This window comes from Mustela nivalis (assembly GCF_964662115.1).
Source record: "Mustela nivalis genome assembly, chromosome: 10".
Lineage (NCBI taxonomy): Eukaryota > Metazoa > Chordata > Mammalia > Carnivora > Mustelidae > Mustela > Mustela nivalis.
The window spans coordinates 48540594-48564117 of NC_139029.1; the positions used below are offsets into that span (position 1 = coordinate 48540594).

Consider the following 23524-nt stretch of genomic DNA (forward strand, 5'->3'; position numbering starts at 1 on the left):
TCTTTTATTAATGTGGTGTATCACATTGATTTACAGACATTGAACCGAACTTGCAGCCCAGGAATAGGTTGTGGTGAATAATTCTTTTAATGTACTGTTGGATCCTGTTGGCTAGTATTTTGGTGAGAATTTTTGCATCCATGTTCATCAGGGGTATTAGTAATTCTCCTTTTTGATGGGGTCTTTGTCCAGTTTTGGATCAAGGTAATACTGGCCTCATAAAATGAGTTTGGAAGTTTCCCTTCCATTTCTATTTTTAGAACAGTTTCAGAAGAATAGGTATTGATTCTCCTTTAAATGTTTGGTAGAATTCCCCCTGGGAAGCCGTCTGGCCCTGGACTCTTGTTTGTTGGGAGATTTTTGTTATTGGTTCAATTTCCTTTCTGGTTCTGGGTCTGTTCAGGTTTTCTCTTTCTTCCTGGTTCACTTTTGGTAGTTCATACATCTTTAGGAATGCATCCATTTCTTCCAGATTATATATGTTCTTATCATTGTCTGTCTTTCTTTGGTATTGGTAGTGATCTCTCCTCTTTCATTCACAATTTCATTTTTGGGGGTCCTTTCTCTTTTCTTTTTGATAAATCTGGCCAGGGGTTTATCAATCTTATTAATTCTTTCAAAGAACCAGCACCTAGTTTCATATGATCTCTTCTAAGTTTCATTGATCAGTTCTACTGTCCTTTTGGTTTCTGTTTCATTGATTTCTTCTCTGATCTTTATTATTTCTCTTCTCCTGTTGGGTTTAGTCTTTCTTTGTTGTTCTTTCTCCAACTCCTTTAAGTGCAGGGTTAGGTTGTGTATTTGAGACCTTACTTGTTTCTTGAGAAAGGTTTGTATTGCTATATACTTTCCTCTTAGGAGTGCCTTTGCTTGATCCCAAGGTTTTGAACAGTTGTGTTTTTATTTTCATTTATCTCTATCATTTTTTAAAATTCTTCTTTAATTTCCTGGTTGACCCATTCATTCTTCAGTAGGATGCTCTTTAGCCTTCATGTATCTGAGTTCTTTCCAACTTTCTTCTTGTGATTGAGTTCGAGTTTCAAAGCATTATGGTCTTATATTATGCAGGGAATGATCCCAGTCTTTTGGTACTGGTGAAAACTGATTTGTGACCCAGATGTGATGTGTTCTGGAGAATGTTCATGTGCACTGGAGAAGAATGTGTATTCTGTTGCCTTGGGATGGAATATTCTGAATATATCTGTGAAGCCCATCTGGTCCAGTGTGTCATTTAAAACCCTGATTTCGGGTGCCTGGGTGGCTCAGTGGGTTAAGCCGCTACCTTCGGCTCAGGTCATGATCTCAGGGTCCTGGGATCGAGTCCCGCATCGGGCTCTCTGCTCATCAGGGAGCCTGTTTCCTCCTCTCTCTCTCTCTCTGCCTGCCTCTCTGCCTACTTGTGATCTCTCTCTGTCAAATAAATAAATAAAATCTTAAAAAAAAATAAAATAAAATCCTGATTTCCTTGTTGATCTTTTGCTTAGATGATCTGTCCATTTCAATGAGGGGAGTGTTAAAATCCCCTATTATTGTATTATGGTCCTTGTGTTTCTTTGATTTTGTTATTAATTGGCCTATAAAATTGGCTGCTCCCACATTAGGTGCATAAATATTTACAATTCTTAGATCTTCTTGTTGGATAGACCCTTTAAGTAGATATGGTGTCCTTCCTTATCTCTTTATAGTATTTGATTTAAAATCTAATTTGTCTGATATAGGGATTGCCACTGCAGATTTCTTTTGATGTCCATTAACATGGTAAATGGTTTTCCACCCCCTCACTTTAAATCTGGAGGTGTCTTTGAGTCTAAAATATCTCTTGCAGAAAGCATATCAATGGGTCTTGTTTTTTTTTATCCAATCTGATACTCAGTGTCTTTTGATTGAAGCATTTAGCCCATTTACATTGAGGGTAACTATTGAATGATATAACTTTAGTGCCATTGTATTGTCTGTAAGGTGACTGTTGCTGTATACTATCTCTTTGCCCTAATAGTCTGTGTTACTTTTAGGCTCTCTCTTTGCATAGAGGACCCCTTTCCACATTTCTTATAGGGCAATTCTTTTAGTTTAGTTTAGTTTTGTTTTGTCCTGGAAGCTTTTTTCTGTCTCATCTTATTTTCAGTGACAGCCTGGCTGGTTATAATGTTTTGGGCTGCATATTTTTCTCACTTAGTGCCCTGAATATGTCATGCCAGTCCTTTTCTGGCCTGCCAGGTGTCTGTGGGTAGGTCTTCTGCCAGTCTAATGTTTCTGCCATTGTAGGCTACAGACCTACTGCTTTCAGGGCTTTCTCTTTGTCTCTGAGATTGTTAAGTTCATAACATAGCTGTAGATAAAGAAAGTTAAGACTCCTTTCAAAATCAGTATAAAGCAAACAGATTTATTCTATATCTAGATAAGCAGCTATTTATATGGCTAATTTTTTAAAAGTATTTTAACGAGTTTAAATATATCTATTTTCCTAAGGCAGTGTTTGTTAGGTCTGGAAAGTGATAACATAGCTAGGCTGTTCCCCCCCCCCCCCATTCCCCTTAACACTAATTATTGGAGTTCAGCTTGAATTGCAAGGTTCCCTGTAAGGACAGTAGACCTAAGTCAAACATTAGACTGACCATATAGTTCCAGGATAGTCACTACCAAATGGTTATTCAACTGATAAAGTGATTGCATCATACTATAGTAGAAGGTGTCAGCCTTTGGCCCCAGAAACTCATCTGGCCTCAGCCAGTACTTTGTGGGGGACAAGCCATGTTCAAAGCAGTATCATTCCCCACAGTGATCTGCCAGAGTGGTTTTGTTGCACCTAATCAACACAAGTGAGGCATAACCAGCCAAATCCTAAAGTAGGTAATTTAGACCAAAGAGAGTTCATAGCAAGGAAAGACAAAAGATTAAATGAAAGATTTATAGAATTCCTATAAGGCATGAGCTAGCTTTTAAGTTCTTTAATATGTATTTTATCTCATTTTCTCAACAACCATGAAGAGGGTATTGTCGTGCCCATTTTACACATGAAGAAATGGAATTCTGTAAAATAAAGTCATGTATTAATTATTGAACATTGAGTGAATGGTTGATTAGTGTATTGAATTCAGATCTGACAGCTAAACAACATCCTTAATTCCCTTTATTTTACTCACGTAGCATAAAATATTATTATACCATTTGTATAATTTAAAGAAACATAATTATTTTGAATTAATTGTTGATTTTTTTTTTTTTTCTTACTGGAATGCAAGTCCATGAGAATAGGAACCATGTCTGGTTTGTTCAGTATTGTATCTCCAGGACCAAACACTTCCTTGGCACAGAGCTGATGCTCTGTATATATTCTTTGTTTCCCACTCACCCCCTCTGTTTTTGGAGGGAGGTAGGGAGGCTAGGGTTTCTACAACATTGTGTTGACTGTTTTGGGTAAGAAAGGAATGCACAGCATCTCTGGGCTCATGTGAACCTGAACAATCAGAGAACATTTTATTGGTGAACTAAAACTTTTTAAATGGAGATGGAACAATTAACTGTAACCTATGTAAGGTGATGAATGACTCCAACTACTTCATTCTCAAAAAAGGACCATCATGGGTCAGGATGGGGACATGCTGATGCTTTTGTAATGTAGATTTAAGTGCTCTATTTAATTTTTTTATCCCCCCCCTTTTTTTAACAATAGAAAAAATCAGGCAAAGATATGCAGACCTGCCTGGAGAATTGCACATTATTGAGCTTGAAAAGGATAAGAATGGACTTGGACTCAGCCTTGCTGGTAATAAGGACCGGTCACGCATGAGCATATTCGTGGTGGGAATTAACCCCGAAGGGCCTGCTGCCCTGGACGGGCGAATGCGTATTGGAGATGAACTGTTGGAGGTAAGGGACACATATTTGTAATTTCTCTTTTGGTAAGGTGCAGAGGTGAAGGGGACAGTCCGCAGGAAAATGAGGTGATGGTGAAGAATGTTAAAAATTATGTTTTCTTTAATTATTCAAAATCACTTTCCAAAGGAAAAACAAATCATACTGTCACTTGGAAATGTTATTTGCTGTTTGAATAAGACCTGATCTTGCAAAATAATTTAGGGACTGTTAAGTTAAAATCTCATGAAGCCTATTAAAAAGAATAGAATTTGTTTTTAACATAAAACTCAAAATGTTCAAAACTAAATTGTGTATTAACCTATTAGTATTTATCAAATTTTTCTTTAGCTTTAGAATAAACCGTAAATATGGCATTTGTTTTTGTTTTTGTTTAGTCTTTTGGGAAGGTGTTAGAACCAATAGAACTTTGTGAACTGGTTGTCAGGGCTTGGTTACTACCTGTGAAGTTGGTGATGTGGTTTAAGACCCATGGATTCCTTATTTAGGAACAGGATAGAGATTAAGAGAGGCTAAGGAGATGCTGGTCCTTTGCGAATTATTCTCTAGATGATTTCTTTCTTTTTTTTTTTTTTTTAAAGATTTTATTTATTTATTTGACAGAGAGAGATCACAAGTAGGCTTAGAGGCAGGCAGAGAGAGAGAGAGGAGGAAGCAGGCTCCCTACTGAGCAGAGAGCCCGATGCGGGACTCGATCCCAAGACCTTGAGATCATGACCTGAGCCGAAGGCAGCGGCTTAACCCACTGAGCCACCCAGGCACCCTCTCTAGATGATTTCATCAGTAATCTTATTTATTCTTATTTTCCTCAGCTTAAAGTCAGGGTTTCTGTTCCAAGTCGATCTCACTGTGATGTTCGTTTGCTGTTCCAGTCCATCATTCAGCCAACATCGTTAGAGTGTCTCTTGGGACTGTACATGGAAAGAAAGAAGAATACATCTAGTCCCTTCTTTCAGAGAGCTCACAGTCTAGAGGAAGGAAACAGAAAAGATTGTTGCACTGCAAAATGAAAAATATAATAATCAGAAGGACAGCAGCAGCAACTAATACATACTCAATGTCTGCTACGGCAACCTCTCTTTCTGGTGGAGTCACAAAGGAAACAGTGGTGCTGGGACTTACTCTCAGGCAGTTCAGCTTCTTAGCTTTTGTTCACCAGTGCACTGTACTGCCTCTTGAATAAAATGCTCCAGCCCTTGGACATCTAAAGATCTAGAAATCTCAGAGGCACTGAGTATCAGACTGCTGACTTAAAACAAGGGTTTCTGATTTTGCATTTTACAGTCACCCCTAATCTGATTTGCTTAATAATAAATACAGCCCAAACTGGTCAGACACCACTGTGAGACCATTAGTATCACACCTCTCTCCCAAGCCTCAGTACTTTCTCCCCATCTTAAAGATCCACAAAGAAATCACTTCTGGAATCACCTTCCTTGTTCTTTTGTAATGCAGCATCATGAGAAGGACCCACCTTGGGTAGTGGCAGTGACCAGCATAATCATTAAATACGTAAAAATCAAAGGCAGCCCAATACATATTAAGCAATACAATTCATCACTTGAAGTTTGTTAAACTTCGGTTTCTTAAAAAACCGAAAGAACAGAAAAATGCACAGACGGGATTCTTAGGCAGTTATAATCCATCGTCTCATGTGACCTTTGGTTGATGCTTGGAGACTCCTTCGGTGATGAAATTAAAGTGATGGTCATCGAGCTGAAAGTGAAAAATAATTTTACTGAGTTATTACTGGGACTTCACCTAGGTGCTCCCACACTTGTATGTATACACACTGAAGTGTATCCCACACTTCAGTATTCTTAACTGACTGAGCCACCCGGGTGCCCCCCCACACTTCAGTATTCTTAAGAGACCTGTCTGGTAAGTACTCATCATGTCCCCATTTTATGGATTAGAAAACTACGTAAGTCACTTGTCTAATACAGAACTATGTTACTAAGTTTGGTAAGAACCCAGGCTTGCCGGACTCTGAGATTCATGCTCCACTGAAGTATACTGTGTTCCCCGTGGTGTGTCCACCAAACCCCATTCGTTTAGCTCTATGAGAATCCAGATTTATGATGCTCTGGTCTTTAGGAAATCATGTATCTGAAGTTACTGTGTTGTGTCATATGGATCTAGGCATGGGTTTCCTGTCTTACATGGTATATGACAATGTTCCAGAGGCTGTAATTTAGAACATGAAGATTCTAGTTCTAGTTTCTCTATTTTACTAAGACTCAACATGGAATAATGGCCCATGGGATCTAGACCAACCAGAGCACCAATATTTTATTTCTCTGCCTGACATTTGTATTAGATGTGGGTAACGAATGAGCAGAGGCTGCAGAGCAATGAGTGTGTTACAGTCCATAGACAGAAGTCTGCCATGGGTACAGGGCAGCGAGTGCTGAACTTGGAAGAGCTACTTTAACTTAACCCATTAGTTGTATTTCAGAAGGGGCATACTGCACACAGTGCACTACACATAGCTGACTGTTGATTAGATCACATTTCCTCCCTTACAGACAGAAAATTCAGGTCTCTGTTTTCTAGGCCAGAGGCTGGAAGAGCTCATTGTCTAAAAGCAGATATTAATATCTTGCCATAGTGGACCCCACCTAGTCTTTTTTTTTTTTTTTTTTTTTTTTTTACTCTCTGAATTTGGCCCTTTTGTTGCTATTCAGCAACTTGATCTTCTTGTGGAAATGGAAAGGGCAAGAAGAGCAAACATGTCAATAAATTGACCCTCATCTACTCCCCATCGATTCTCTTGTCTTTAAAAAAAAAAAAAAAATTGATAGATACATGTTGTAACATACATCCTAGCCTCTCATATCTTTGGTTAGTTACTTATCTCCTCTAACCCTCAGTTGCCTCTTTTATCAAATGAAAATTACTTATTCAGCAAGTATCTTGCCATGCATCTGTCATGTAGGAAGCAGTATAGGAACAAGGTGCTGATTTTACATTGGTGAACAAAATCCATAGTACCCGTTCTCATAGAGCTTTCAGTCTAGAGATTGTATAGCATAAACTTCAGAGGGCATTGTGAGAACTAATGAGAGAAGACAGGTCAGATTTTGCCATAGTATCTGGCACAAAGTAATACATTGCATCTGATACTGTTTGTAAAATAATATTTACATATGGATTTGTGTATTGGGAGTATTTTTAGTTTGTGTGAGTACATGTGTCTCTGGAAGTGTGTCCCAAAAGGAAGCAATCATCTTCCTCAAGAGCTTCATGTAGCATCTTAAAAAACTGAAAGAACAGAAAAATGCACAGACAGGATTCTTAGGCAGTTATAATCCATCGTCTCATGTGACCTTTGGCTCTCGGTCAGGGGTGACAGGAAAAAATTTATGTGGGCAAAATTTCCCTCGTTTCTTTTTATAGCTGAGAAAAAATTTTAATCATTCCTCTATAATATGTGAGGAATTTGTATACCACATGATATCAAATCCAATGTCCATTCGAACTGAGAACAGGAAATTGACTTAATGAGTATTGGGAAAGATACAAGCCCATGTTAAAAATGGCTATTCTTTGGATATTGCGGTGTGTTGGGTTGTGGAAGGATACTGCATTGTGTGGGAGGCTTTTATAGGGGGCTTTTAGATTATACTTACTAGATTTCTGGGCTAGAGCAAATCTTGTATATTTGCTCACCTACCCACACTCCATTTATTTTTGCGGCTTCTCTAGGAGGTCAAGGTAACTGTGTCTTGATTGTTTCTAAAGCTCCACCGTTTGTTCTTACCATTTCTTAGGACTGCTTTGTTGCTGTTGTTAATGTTCTTGCTCAGCTGTGAGCCTCCTTTTATTTAGAGTAGATCGGACTTATTTTCAGGCCTAAATATTTGGCTAATTTGTAGAACTTAGAAAAGAACTTGGTCGAACACGCTTCTTTGAAGTCAGAAGCTCTGCTTCTTCCTGAGAGCCTGGCCATGACTGATTTTCTGCACACCAGTGGCCAGCAGTTTTGTTGCTGTGGGACTGCATTGTTAACAGCAAAGGAGCAGCCAGCGAGTTCTGCCAATCGATGGCCCAGTTCATGTATAAAAGAAATCTCAAATTAAGCCCCCAGAAGACAATGTGATTAAATCTCAGCTTCTTTACTCTTTACTGCGATGCCAGTGTGGGGGGTTCTGAATTAATTTCAAAAGGCATTAGCATATAATTACCATGTAGACTGGAATGAGACTTGCACCAGAGTATTGGCTTTCCCTGAGCAATTAGTCCCAGAAAATACACAGGCCTGGGCATGGTGCTGTCCTATGAATATAGGATTTATTTATAATCTTCCCTATAGTGCAAGTGAGGGAAGAGCGAGTGGATAACATCGGGTGGGGGATTGGAGTGATCTGTCGGGTTACAAAAGCAGCCAGAAGCAGCAGTGTGGGGGACACAAGCCAGACCAGGGACAGGGCTAGCACAGAGAGCCGAGGCTCATCTGCTCCCACACCCTGTGAGACAGACATCGTGCGTTCCCTTTGAAACATTCACCTGCAGCAGAGCCAAAGCTAAATGTTGTTATTTTCCCCATGTCTAATATGTTTACTTAAGACCCACTGCAAATAAAAAGCATGAAGCCTTCCCATATCTGCCAGGGATGAAGACATAGAACCACAGGTAAACTCAGATCTTATTGTCTCATTATATTTATTTTTTAAGAGGATAAAACCCTGACATAAAATGTTAGTGACTAGCCCTGATCCATGAAGCTGCGTCAGGAGAAATCTTCTACCTCAGGGCTCTGCACACCACCCTGGTCTCAGCACCCACTCCTCACGCTCTTCTTGCCAGGGCATTATTCTTGAAATCTTCCGGAAGAACTTCAATGTGATTTAGACATGCAGGAGAATAGTAAACAAATCACTAGCTTTTGTACATCCACAGATAAGGCTCTAATTCTCAGTCAAAAGCATCTGTCCTCTTAGGTTGGCTCTTTCACATTATTACCATACATGGATGTAATTTTATAAAGTGTGCTTCTTAATGCAATAATTATGCCCTAAAAGACCTCATTTAATAAAACATCCCATTATAGAAACACGTTTGAGGAGAAGAAAAAAGACTAAAAGATGAGCAAAATTGCAATAAAATGATTTTCCCTAGTTTTATTAAGAGGTGGGTATTTTGTAATAGCTAAAAGTGCAAAAATAAATGGATTGACCTGTGGCAATGGTTTTATAAGTGTTAAAACATACTTGACATTTTAAATAAGTAACGTATGACATGTTTGTTATGGCTCAAGGCACTTGTTAAAAAACGGTTGATGAAGCCTGACAAAAATAAATACTGTTAGCAGATCCTGAATATGACCTTCCCATATGCAAAGCTAAAGTGACCCCCTTTGGGGACTCTAAAAATAGTCTACAGCCTAATACACAACTCTGGAAGTCAACAGAAGAATGTGGTGCTGCCTATCGGGACAGCCTTACACATACAACAGTAGTGGGGTCTCTGCTGTGTGTGTGACATTTTCCTTGCTTCAAAGTACAGCCCTGGTTATTTCGGGATATAATCAGTAGCTGTCTGTGTCTCGTCCATTGTGTGATATCCAATATAAGTGACAAAAAGATGTCCTCATTAACAAAACTTTTGGGGGTTAGAGAAGCCATACAAGGAATTGAGCTCACACCAAATACTTAGTGTTTTCAAATCAGTGCTAAGTTCTTTCCATGCATTCTCCTGACTTTTACAACAAACCTATGAAAGTGGTGCTATTTTAATCCCCATTTTACAGATAAGGAAGCTGAGGTGGGAAGGGGTAGAATCAGCCTGCAAACACTACCTTTTCTGACTCTGATTCATTCTGGACTAATAATGATTCTAAAAGGTAGTAGGTGGGGCTCCTGGCTGGCTCAGTCGTAGAACGTGGCCCTCTTGATCTCAGGGTTGTGAGCTCAAGCCCAACATTGGGCATAGAACTTACTTAAAAAGTACTAGGTAAATCTCTCATCATTCATAGTTTCAGTAGATCTAGATTCATGCAGTTGGCCTGGTACTAGTTCAAACTAGCTGAGACAGTTTCTGAATACAATACCTTGTTGCTCTTACTGTCGTTTTAAAATTGAATGCTGCTCTGAATTCAATTAGGAAAGAATGCAGTTGGTGAAATTAGAGCCATCCCTCAAGAATCGAAGAAGAAAAATAATCCTTTTTTGAGGTTTTTCTTGCCCAATTTGAGAACTTCTCTGAACTTCAAATCTTAGGAGCTTTCCTCCTGAAGTTAAGGTTTTGTTTTCAAGCTGCAGGAAAGTTAAGGTTTTGTTTTCAAGCTGCAGGAAATAATGGAGAACGTATTCTCCTCATTCTGGGTGGCCTCACTCTTTGTGTCCTGCTGTGTAGTCCTGGAGCTCAGTTGCTGCCATTTTGGGTTTCCGTCCCTGGCATCTTGGGGAAAGAGTTTTGAATTATTTAGTCACACTTCATTGTCTTTATACTGCTGAAATATTCAGATTGAAAGTCAGTATTCTTACTGATCTTATGGAGAAATGACAATCATTTAATTTTTATTACTGCAGTGCTCATCACTCTACAAAAGCTTTATGTGGGATTGCTACCGTGAGCCACATTGTCTTAACATCAGAGATAAAGTACATGAGAGAAAGTGCGAGAGAAGACCGTGGAAAGAATATAAAAAGTAGGGATAGGAACATATGCTGGGGAAGAAAGTTGCCACTTGGAAAGAATAATTGGTTTTTAGCAAGACTCTCCTTCCTACAGTTTTCCGTCAGCTCATATGCGACATTGGGGGTAGTTCTCCGGGCCTCCGTTCCTGCTTTTTCCAGTTTCTTACCTATTTTCTTCGAGTCCTACTCATCGCCATCATAATGACCGTGCTGAAATGCAGTCAAGAAAGATGTGCTTTTGTTTTTTTGTTTTTTGTTTTTAAGATTGTATTTACTTATTTGAGAGAGAGAGCATAACAATTCAACATATAACTTGTATCTGTATTTGACCCATTGGCACAGTGGAAATCTCTTACAGACACTATACAATCTTAAGGCATGAAGCCTGAAAGAAAAGTGTTAATGAAATTCCTATTCCAATTTTGACTCACTAACAATGTCAGACAGCTGCTTAAACTCATAAAAAATGTGGTTGTATCTATGTGTTTTAGTTATAATTTTTAAGAGATAGGCCTAAAATCAGTAACCCAAAGTGAAAATCAGATGTTCCACCCCAGAGAGCCCCCATGAGCCTACTTCTCATTATTTTAAGTCAGGAGAATTTATAGATTACACATCAACCCCCATTCACCCTCCCCTTGATTTTCTATACTACTAGCGAAATGAATAAAAGTAATTGCTTATAAGTAACACATAAACCTATTAGGATGTGACATGTCTACTGTCGTTTCAGAATCACCAAATAGTATGATGGCTAACATGGTTGCATTTGTGTGCAGTGAAATGGTCTCTGTTTGCTCCACCTACATCCAGCCTGCACACCCTCCTTGTTACTACTGAGTCTGTGGTTCAGAACATCATCTTGCAATCCTGGGGCCTGGAAGATGCTTGGGACTCATCCCTCACACATTCTGTTTAAAGTGTTTTTCTTTCTATTGGGGATAAACATTCCTGAAAAATACTTGATTGAGAGTATATGTAGATCCTTATATAGTTTGAGGGTTAAAAATCAAAAGGTATTCTATTAGGAAAAGCTCAGGTAGAAAGTTATACCCATATGTGGTTTTCCTTCTTAAAAAAAAAAAAAAACAAAAAAAAAACCCAGCTCTTACTAAGGATATTTTTGGGCATCTGTACAGTAAGCAGAATGATGTAATAAAATCCTGTGTGGCCCTCACATGGTTCAGCAGTGGTCAACACTGTCATTTCTGTGTCAACTACCCCTCCAGGTGTCCATCCCTACACAATTGTTACATCTGTATTCGGTGGGGTGGGGGGGCAAAATTTATAAAAAATGAAATGTACAGATCTTCTTTGTACAATTTTGACAGCTGTATACACCTGAATAATCCGAACATTGATCATTTCTCTTTCCCCAGAAACTTTTCTCTCATGTACTCTCCCATTGGGACTTCTCCCATCCCAGAAGGAAAATACTATATTGATGTATATTTTATTTTTTCCTTTCGTTAGTTTTTCCCGTTGTAGACCTTCATATATATGGGATGGTATAGTAGTACTCTTTTGTGTCTAACTTCTTTCACTTTGCATGTTGGTGATTTATCTGTGCTGTTGCATGTATTAGTAGTTTGTCCCGTTTTGTTTCTGAATAATAGTACATTGAATAACTACCACAATCTGCTTATCAGTTTACTTGTGGATGGGCTTTTGGATTTTTTGCAGAGTTTTTGTTTTTTTTTTTAAAGATTTTATTTATTTATTTGACAGAGAGAAATCACAAGTAGATGGAGAGGCGGGCAGAGAGAGAGAGGGAAGCAGGCTCCCTGCTGAGCAGAGAGCCCGATGCGGGACTTGATCCCAGGACCCTGAGATCATGACCTGAGCCGAAGGCAGCAGCTTAATCCACTGAGCCACCCAGGCGCCCCGGATTTTTTGCAGAGTTTTGAATAAAGTTTCTAGGAACATTTGTGTGACAGGTCTTTTTGAGGACAAATATTTTCCTTTTTCTTGGATAAATATTAATAGTAAATTAATGGGTCGCAAGGTAGTTGTGTGTTTAGCTTAAAAAGAATGTGCCGGCCCTTTTCCCCAAAGAGTTGGGCTATTAAACATTCCTACCAGCTGTGTATGGGCATTCTGGTTGTTCCATAACCTTAGCTTCTCTGGTGGCTTTGTAATGGTTCCTCATTGTGACTTTAATTTACATTTTTTCCCTTTCTTTTAAGATTCTATTTATTTATTTGACAGAGAGATAGAGACCACAAGTAGGCAGAGCAACAGGCAGAGGGAGAGGGAGAAGCAGGCTCTCTGCTGAGTTGGGAGCCCGATGTGGGGTTCCATCCCAGGACCCTGGGACCATGATCTGAGCCCAAGGCAGACGCTTAACCTTACCGACTGAGCCACCCAGACACCCCTTTAGTTTACATTTTCTTGATGACTGATGAAATTAAGCATTTTTATTTTTCAACAGCCTTTCAGGTTATTTTATAAAGTGTCTAAGTCTTTTTTCCATTTTTAATTAGGTTGTCTTTTTAAATTGAACTGAATGTAGAAGTTTATTATAGATATACGAATTCTTTGTCAGATACATGATTTATGGATCTTTCAATCTGTGGCTTGTCTATTTTTTTAATGTATCTTTTTATGTATAGAACTTCTTAGTTTTGGGCGCCTGGGTGGCTCAGTGGGTTAAGCCGCTGCCTTCGGCTCAGGTCATGATCTCAGGGTCCTGGGATCGAGTCCCGCATCGGGCTCTCTGCTCAGCAGGGAGCCTGCTTCCCTCTCTCTCTCTCTGCCTGCCTCTCCGACTACTTGTGATTTCTCTCTGTCAAATAAATAAATAAAATCTTTAAAAAAAAAAAAAGAACTTCTTAGTTTTGTTTTTTAAATTTTTTAAAGATTTTATTTATTTGACAGAGAGAGAGAAATCACAAGTAGGCAGAGAGGAAGGCAGAGAGAGAGAGGAGGAGGAAGCAGGCTCTACACGGAGCAGAGAGCCCGACGCAGGGCTCAATCCCAGGACCCCCGGATCATGACCTGAGCCAAAGGCAGAGGCTTTAACCCACTGAGCCACCTAGGCGCCCCAGAACTTCTCAGAGTTGATGAAATCATTATTTATTCATGTTTTCTTTTATAGTTACTGTCCTAGCTAAGAATCTTTGCTTCCCTCCAATAATTACAATAATATTATCCTATATTTTCTTTTAAAAACTTTATAGTTTTAGCTTTTGTGTTTAGTTCTATGTTCCATCTTGAATGAATTTTTGTGTGTGCTGTGAGATAAGGGTTGATGGGTTTTTTTCCATGTGAGTTCCTAGTTGATCAGCGCCATTTGTTGAAAAGACTTTTTTCCCCTCATTGATTTCCTTTGCACCTTTGTCAAAAATGAAATTACCATATAGCTGTATGTCTATATAGAAGTCCTCTTCTATTAATCTCGCTATCTTTGATGCTGTTTCCACACTATCCTGATTACTGTGTCTTTATAGCAAGTCTCGAATTCAGGTAGCGCTATGTCCTTGTTTTGTTCTTACTTTGAAAACTATCTTGGTTATTCTAGGTCCTTTGAGTTTCTCTATGAATCTTTGAACCAACTTGTACATTTCTATTTTCTTTTTAGAGTCTCCTTGGATTTTGATAGGTAATTGTATTGAATCTATAGTTTAATTTAGGGAGGCTAGGCATCTTGACAATGCTGAATCTTCCAAATTATGAATGCAGTATCTCTCCATTTAATTATTTTCCTGAAATGTTTCATAATTTTCAGTACAGAACTTTTCCATTTTTAATTAAATGTATTCTTATCTATTTCATATTCAGTGCTTTTATAAGTGGATTTTTTATTGTTTCATTTTTATTTGTTGCTAGTATATAGAAATACAATTGATTTTCATGTATTTGCATTTTGACCTTGTATCCTATAATCATGCTAAAGTAACCTACTAGTTCTAGTAGGTTTTTTTTTGTTGATTCCTTAGCATTTTCTAGAGATAATTGATCATTTCCTCTGTGTAAGGAAGTTTTATTTCTTCCGCTTCAATCTTTATGACCTTTATCATTCTTCCTTCCTTTGTTTTTCTCTTTCTCCCTCTCTCTCTCTCTCTCTCTTTTTTTTTTTTTTTTTTTTTTTTGGTCACCAATCTCAGAAGCCATTTGGTGTTGGATGATTAAAGAAGACCTTACCTATATGTAGGTTTTTGATACATGCCTTTTATCAAGCCTAGGAGATTCCTTTCCATTTCTAATTTGGTACAAGGATTTTCCTTTTAAATCACAATTTGACATTGTATTTTGTCAATGCTTTTCCAGCACCTATTCAGGTTATCTATATGTTTTGTTTTGTTTTTTTAATATTTTATTCATTTAGAGAGAGCATGGTGGGGCTGAGGGCTGCAGAGAGAGTCTCATGATCCTGAGATCATGACCTGAGCCAAATTCAAGAGTCAGACTTCTAACTGACTGAGCAACCCAGACACCCTGCCCCCTACTTTGTAAAAAGATTTTATTTATTTTGTTTTAAAATGAAATTTAAGTTGGGGCGCCTGGGTGGCTCAGCGGGTTAAGCCGCTGCCTTGGGCTCAGGTCATGATCTCAGGGTCCTGGGATCGAGTCCCGCATCGGGCTCTCTGCTCAGCAGGGAGCCTGCTTCCCTTTCTCTCTCTCTCTCTACCTGCCTCTCCATCTACTTGTGATCTCTCTCTGTCAAATAAATAAAATCTTTTAAAAAAATAAAATAAAATGACATTTAAGTATAACACAGAAGAATACTCATTAATGGGGTATTCGAAACTCCTTATCATAATATCCAAAGCCCTTCAGAAGATATCTTTGACCTGCCTGTGCAGCTTCTGCAACTGCTTCACTATTAGAAGATCCAGCTGCATTGAACTGCTTAACTAAGTCCTTGATGCTGATGTGCATTTCCCTCCTTTCATTCTTTTGCCCATGTATTTTATTGAGGGTACTTCCACAGACATTTAAAAAACGTAGCCCACCGGGGCGCCTGGGTGGCTCAGTGGGTTAAAGCCTCTGCCTTCAGCTCAGGTCATGATCCCAGGGTCCTGGGATCGAGCCCCACATTGGGCTCTCTGCTCTGCAGGGAGCCTGCTTCCTCCTCTCTCTCTCTCTCTCTGCCTGCCTCTCTGCCTACTTGTGAACTCTGTCTGTCAAATAAATAAATAAAATGTAAAAAAAAAAAAACCTAGCCCACCTATTTTGGCATAAGTTCATGACATTATTTGTGTTATTATCCTAAGTAAAAATCCTTCTTTAGATCAGATTTCTCTTCTTTGTATAGATTTTTTAAAAATGCTTAATAACTTTAGGTAATTGACTTGAAATTCAAAGGTAAAGATGACAGAATGGAAAAACAAGAATACTAGTTATTATTTGTTAAAAATGTACTATTTTTGGCTCCTGGGTAGCTCAGTGGGTTAAGCTGCTGCCTTTGGCTCAGGTCATGATCTCAGGGTCCTGGGCTGGAGTTCTGCATCGGGCTTTATGCTCAGCAGGGAGGCTGCTTCCCTCTCTCTCTCTCTCTCTGCCTGCCTCTCTGCCTACTTGTGATCTCTGTCAAATAAATAAATAAAATCTTTTTTTTTAATGTACTATTTTTTTGTAAGAGAGATAGCTTGTGATACCAGATACATTTTTAATTAACTTTTTTTTTTTTTCAGTTAAATCACTTAATCTCTCTTGGCATCTCTTAACTATAAAATACTTAATGTTCTGTGTTTCTGAGGTCTAAATTTTTGCTTTCAAGCTTCAGCTCATGACTTAGCCTAAGGAATTTCTGATCTCTATTCTGGGGAACATAAAAGCTGTACATCTTTTCTCAAAAATTTTACCAAACAAATCTCTTCATCTGTGTAGGTTGCTGTCAACCAGATTAGTATATCAGAATCATAGGACAGGTTCACCTAGATAACCACACTCTATCCCATCCTACTAGATGAGAATCTCTGAAGATGGAACCTACGTGAGCTTTTAACTAGTCAGTATATAACAGATCTTATTAGAGGAGTCTAGATGCGGATTTTTGCTCCTGTCATAGAAGGACATTGACAAAAGTACCAGAAACCTTATTGTAGAAGATATGACCATTTGCTATTCAGTTCATATTACACACCAATTGCATGAAATAAAGTAGTGTGCTCAGTGATGGAACTAACCATTTCGTCAGACAAGTAACATTGAGAGTCTCCTGGAATCCACGAAAAGAAAGGAGAAGTGATCCTTACATGGTCTGTAATACTTCCTGCCCTTGAACTCAAAATTCAAATTCAAAATTCAAAAGTATTGTTAGCAAATAGATTTTTTTAAAGCTTTTATTTATTTAGTTGACAGAGAAATCACAAGTAGGCAGAGAAGCAGGCAGAGAGAGAGGGAGAAGCAGGCTCCCTACTGAGCAGAGAGCCCGATGGGGGGCTCCATCCCAGGACTCTGGGATCATGACCTGAGCCGAAGGCAGAGGCTTAACCCACTGAGCCACCCAGGTGCCCCAGCAAATAAATTTTAATTCTAAATGATTTCCTAGTATACCAAATTGTCATAAAGATGTTAATTCTTACTGCTATTTTTTCTCTTTTTTACCTCACAGATTATACTTTTTTACATGTTTTTAAAATAATCATGTAGGGCGCCTGGGTGGCTCAGTGGGTTAAGCCTCTGCCTTCGGCTCAGGTCATGATCTCAGAGTCCTGGGATCGAGTCCCGCATTGGGCTCTGCTCAGCAGGGAGCCTGCTTCCTCCTCTCTGCCTTCCTCTCTGCCTGTCATCTCTGTCTGTCAAATAAATAAATAAAATCTTTAAAAAATGATAATCATGTAATCATAAAACATTCTAATGGTACAGGTAAGAGTAATACTCTTCCCTCTTTTACTTCTGTAATACTACTCCTCTCCAGGTAACCCCAGTCAACTTACCATCCTCCCTGTTGGTCTAATGCATTGTCTCATCATTGTGCAAAGGACAGATTTTTAAAATTAATGTAAGCAAGCAGAATCATACTGTACATACCTTTTCTACTGAATGATATGTCATTTATGATATATACTAGTTATACGCCAGTACAAATAATACTACAACATACTGGTACATATGTCTTGGTGTGTTTGTTTGAATATGTGGCATTAAAAAATATCAAATCATCTTTCTTCTGTGTTTTACAAGCTGCGAGATGGAAAATTTGGATAAGAGGCCATTTCCCCCAAACCTAGCAAACACTATGTGATCAGACCGTAGCCGACCTGCCAGATGTGGTTTTTATAAATGAAAAAAATTCTTTACGTATGTATTCCTACATTAACACATAAGGAAGTGACTGAAAAAGTAGGACTGTACTCAGGTGATGCAGTTTTTAAAGTTGCCACTTGGATTTTTATCTGCCTTCACTACTCCGAGTCTAGAATGAGAATTGGGAGCTGGGGAATTATTTTGGAGAGAGTGGGAGGTGGTTGGGCTCTGGGTGATTTGAACAAGTTTTGCGCAAAGTAGCAGGAGTCCCCTTCCAACCCCATCCCTAGTAGAAAGAGGCTTTGGGATCAGGAGATGGGAGTTGGGGTTCAGGCTCTGCCACTCCCTTCCCTAGAATCCTCAGACAGGTCCCCAAGTGTGAGTTTCAGTGTCTTCACCCATCTTACCCGCCTGCCATGCCATGCAACGAGGCAGTGCCAGACTCTGTGTGACACAGCCTTTAGAAGTTTCCAGATGTGCATGATCTAACCCTGATTCTACAGGACTGATTGACTGACAAGGCTTTAATCTTTTCTTTCTTTCTTTTCTTTTTTTTTTTAAAGGGAAAGTGAAGTTTGGAGGAGGGGAGTTAGGCACTTTGAGCAAGTCCTTTGATGACTGATTGGGTGTCTGGCTGTCTTTGTGGGCATGTCAAGGAAAATACTTTGAAGAGAGGAAAACGTCTAGTAACAGGGATTTGGAGTAGAGATCTAATTAGATCATTGTATGAAAGAGGCAAACATGAAGCTGGGTCTCACTAGTTTGGGGGAAGTCTTGACTCACAGCATGTACCGATGTTCTTGGAAGAAGGAATTCCAGGTCAGTGGTCAGCTGAGTCCTAATCACTTATGAGACTAACAAGACCACTAAGAGAGGTGGGCTGTATTGCCCCAGCCTCCTAGGAAAACATGATTCCGTTGCAGTGTTAATGAGCTGTTAAGAGGTGGATTATACTTCTGCCTCCATTCGCTCCTTGTAAAGGGAAATTATCCAAGGCACCTCCTTCATTTTGATCAAGTGAATCAACCTGTAGCAATTGGGACAACTTTCACAGAAACACTAACAATCAGAGCAAAACATAAATGTATGTCTCCTCTCACTTCTCTGAAGTCCATATTTTTCAGAATTGGCAGGATTTAGGATTCAAGAGAACATCCTGTTTTCTAAATATATCAAATTTAGAGAGATATGAGCCACATATTACTACTGCTTTGCCTTCAGAAGGTGTTTCAGTTTAATTAGATTTGTTTGAGCGAATATAAATCTCTCACGCTTAAGCCTTTTAAATGAATGTGTTCCTTTGGGAACATTGTACTTCACAAGAAATAAGATTACATTGAAGTTGCAGACCTCATTTCAGCACTGCCGTCATTAAACTCTCCTTAAAACCTGCTCCTTTGCCCAAAGTATTAAATTATTGGAGCTTGATGTGTATTATTTTGTCTTGCTGAGGAAAAGATTAATGTGACAATTTATTCAGAAGGTTTTTTTCATTAGAATGAAATTGTTTCCACGTGAGTTTAAGTCATCTTCCCTGTTCAGTCCCCTAACCTTGCTGCCTCTCTCTTCTCCTTCTCCCCCACCTGCAAAACTGAAATGGTGGTTTGGAAAGTGAGCATCATTCTTCATGGGGGCAAAGTGCCCAGGGTTCTTGGAAAGAGAGAATCTTCTACAAGATCTTCTTTGAATAGGACCTGGTTACTCCTGTAACACACAGCATCCCCTCCCAAGAGCTATACCCCAGTCCCTGTGGTTCCTAGAAAGAGACCCGCAGTTTTCTACCTGCCCATCTTTTCATAGGCTTTCCTCTGGTCCTGGTGCTCTTCCTGCTGCTCAGCTCCCCCTACCCCCGTGTTTCTCTCTGTGCCGAGTTTCTCTCTGTGCCTCAAGACCAACCTACTCCTTTCAGAAGAGACAGTCCCTTCTTGCTTTATGCCAACATTCATCATATGGCAGTGCAATTTTTTTGTTTCTAAAACTGTGGTCACTCACTAGAGTACAGGATGCTTGAGTGCAGGAGCCATATCTGACTGAATAAAGTAATTCCTATAAAGTGACCTTCAGAGAATCTGGCACCTGGAACATACCTGGTGCTCATTACATGGTGGCTTTGGTAATGATGGTAGTAAAAATCCCTGTGTCCTCATCCTCGTACGGTGACTGCTGAGGTAATGAGTAAATGGTTGAAGAGAACATATATCTATTATACTTCTTTTGGAATATTTCTGAGTCTGAAGTTTCTATTTTGTGAGGCTGTTAATTGAATGTAAAATTTCACAGGATTAAGAATGAGTTACTTATCCTATGAGTTTTTTTTTTAACCTTAGGTAAATACCTTTAGGAATGTTTCCTGGGATGCCTGGGTACCTCTGTTGGTTGACCATCGAGTCCTACATCAGGCTCCTTGCTCAGTGGGTAGCCTGCTTCTCTCTCTCCCTCTGCTGCTTTTCTACTTGTGCTCTCTCTGTCAATAAACAAAATCTTAAAAAAAAAAAAAAGTTTCCTAATCGTTAACAGGACAGGCTTTTGGACTCAGATATGGCTATAAATACTGGCTCTAGATAACTTATATTGGTTAAATTCCTTAAATGTAGTACACCTCAGTTTTTCTGTCTATATAATCAGGTGATAATGCATTCCTCAACTGATGTGTGAGACTAAAGTGAATTAATATATTTAAGATGCGTGTATATGCATGTGCCTTATGTGTTGTAAGCATTTGTTAAATGGTGTTATAACAAAATAGTAATAAAATATCAATAGAGAAAAACAAACTGGAAATTACCTCAAATCCCACCAGATTTGAGGTATCATCATTGTTCATATTTAGTAAATATTCATAGAGCTTTCTTTTAAAAAAAAAATTTTTTTTTTTTTTTTTTTAGATTTTATCTGTTTATTTGACAGAGACAGACACAGTGAGAGAGGGAGCACAAGCAAGGGGAGTGGGAAAGGGAGAAGCAGGCTCTCTGCTGAGCAGGGAGCCCAGTGTGGGGCTCAATCCCAGGACCCTGGGATCATGACCTGAGCCCAAGGCAGAGGCTTAAGGACTGAGCCACCAGGTGCCCCCTCATAGAGCTTTCTTTAGCCTAAGAACTTTTACATAAATGAAAATAATGTGATATATAACATGATATTTTATCATTTGCTTTTTTCACTCAATAATTTTATCTTTTTATGGCAGTGGATCTCGGTCTGTGTCATCCTTCACCTTCTTTTAATGCCACGATTTTCCATTTATCAACATAACAATGGCAAATATAATAAACCTTTTGTTGATGACTATAGGGCTTTTTTATTTTTTCTCATAATGGAATATTATAAGTATAGCCACGACAGACATTTTTTTTGATCCCAGATTTTTAATCCTTTTAGTACATATTTTTAGCAGTGAAATTGTTTGACTAAAAATTAACCTATAGCAGCATCTGGGTGGCTCAGTCAGTTAAGTGTCTGGCTCTTGATTTTGCCTCAGGTCATGATCTGAGTCATGAGATTGATCACATCAGCCTCCACACTCAGCAGGGAGTCCATGAGATTCTCCCTCTCCCTCAATCCCTCCCCCAACTCATGGTCTCTCTCAAAATATAAGTAAAATTATTTTTTAAATTATCTATAAAAAGATTCATCAACTTACAAATACTTATTTGTGTTTTTTTTCTGGATGTATGCTATACTCATTAAAAGAGTTTATTAAAGAAAAAGTTAAGGTATAAATTCCAATATCATGAAATGTAAAATAGGGACTACATTTAAAAGTAAGTAGGGAGAAGGACTCTCAGATTCATTATCAGAAGTTCCAGTTACCTGAATCCCATCTCAGTTTTTAAATAATAATTTCTCAACTCTAATAAACACTTCTACTTTAATAAAAGTATGGGTGGAGATGGTGTTGTTGAGTATCGTATTATAACATGATTTTCAAACCTCAGGCAAATCTGTTGCTTGAACTAAATTTTAGTTTTTGTATAATTAATTTCTCTAATCCCAGCTTAAGTTAATTAGCTTTGACTTCCAATTTTGTAAGTTTTTTGAATAGATTTAATTGAGTTGCTCTCCAGCATAAATTTATTATATTCATGTTCAGTTGAACTATGGAAAATGGAGATATATTTTTGAATAATTAATTTTATTGAAACAAATCTCATTAAAGACCTTTTAAGTGAAAGTTTATGTAGTTTAACAAAAGGATTTATATCCATTTATTTTTCCTGAATCTTACTGTATTAACCCTAATTCTACAGACTATAAAATAATGCAATTAAATGTCCTATTTGGGGTATTTAAATATAGAGGCTTTACCTCAAAATAGTGTTTTCTGAATTTTTTCCTCCCACTCCAGTAGCAGAAATCAACCCAGAAGGGAAATATGAATCCCATAGAAAGCCCATTATAATATGATTTCTGAGTTTTATAGAAACAGAGGTTTCTCATTTGAGGCTATCATCTTCAGTATCTAGACCTGCTGTTGTTTGTCCCGGAATGACACCCCATTGAACTGGAAATTCAGAATTTAGGAAAAGGTGAGCTAATTTACCCATGATAAAATATTTGTGTCTTTCTGGGACCAGGATCACTGAGCTGAAATTCAAGTTACTGACCGTATGGAGGAGCTCAGGAATCCCTTTTTGTCAGTATCAGGAGAAGAAGCCAAGCACAGATAAGAGAACCAGAATTGTACTCAAGAGTTTAGAATGCTCCTTTGGACAGAAAGCCTTTATCCTCTCTTTTTCTCTCTTTTTGCTCTGAATGCCAGGATAAATTATTAGTTATCGGAGAGAGTGTAAGATTTAGGAGATAGAAAGAGGGATGTCACTTGAATATATAAGTTAATACTTAGAAATACAGGCAGAAATAAATAAAAAATTTTTCAAAAATTAAGTAAATAGAAATACAGGCAGAGAAATTGGGTCGAGACTTTTTGCTGGCAAAGAACAGAAATTAGTTCAAGGTAATTTAACCAAAAAGGGGAGAATTTTTTGTGGTAGTATGGGTATCCCTCCTAGAACTTGGAGATCAGGTTGCCTGGGGGCCCTCAGGAAGATGGCTTTTCCTGGACCTTCACATCCACATTGCAGAATATGACCACCTCATAGAAACTCTCAGAAGATGTAGAGAATTGTTACAAGTATCTCTCAATATGCATAAACTGGACTGTCCCAGAAGAAGTAGGGATATATGGTTATCCTTGAATAGAAGAGTTATAGATCTCAGATTTTAAGATAATAGATCATTTAGGTGTAATGGGAACATCCAATCAGAACTGAGGATAGTTCTCCCCACCAATAAGAATAATGTCAAAATAAGGACATATCTAAGTAATTTTTTATTCTTTTTATATGTCATTGAATCACCATTGAAAGGAGAAACTTTAGGTAAGCCACTTCTCTGCTTCTCAGTTTCCTGGAAGTAAATAGAAAATGATAACGTTTTTCTAATTTCTAGATAACCTGAACAATCATTTTATATTCTATAAAGATGAGAGCAGTATTTGCCTGAAAATGAAATGTTTTAATTACCTTCCTTTGGCATGAGTTAGAAAAAATTTAAATGGTGATCAATCTATACACAATATCTGTACAATGAAAAAATGTGTATTAGCTTTATTCAGGTTGTAGTTTGTTTGCACAAAGAGAAAAATACAGTCTTAAGGGATTCCATGTTGCATTTAGTACTTGAAAAGCCTACCAGTCAACTAGGGGTGCTTTCCCTCTTTGCATTATGGTGAAATCTTTGATTCTGACTTCCTATATCTCAGAGTTCTAGGACCCAAGATGGTGGGTTACCAGCATCCTCCTGTTCCCACTCAGGGA

The 23524-nt window shown here is 38.4% G+C and overlaps 1 protein-coding gene and 1 long non-coding RNA gene across 10 annotated transcripts in view; one reads left to right on the forward strand and one right to left on the reverse strand.

Annotated features, from left to right (window-relative positions):
* The window catches only part of PATJ (PATJ crumbs cell polarity complex component), a 373944-nt gene that overhangs the window by 214241 nt on the left and 136179 nt on the right, over positions 1-23524 (forward strand). For all 9 annotated transcript variants that reach the window (XM_082687808.1, XM_082687804.1, XM_082687800.1 and 6 more), the window contains one exon: positions 3674-3870. In XM_082687808.1, coding sequence (XP_082543934.1) covers positions 3674-3870 — 197 coding nt within the window. The remainder of the gene's footprint in view (positions 1-3673; positions 3871-23524) is intronic.
* LOC309842900 lies at positions 8499-20083 on the reverse strand. The gene is made up of 3 exons (XR_014299843.1): positions 20047-20083; positions 9929-10278; positions 8499-8714 (listed from the first exon to the last, which is right to left on the reverse strand). It is a non-coding gene; the product is annotated as an uncharacterized lncRNA (long non-coding RNA).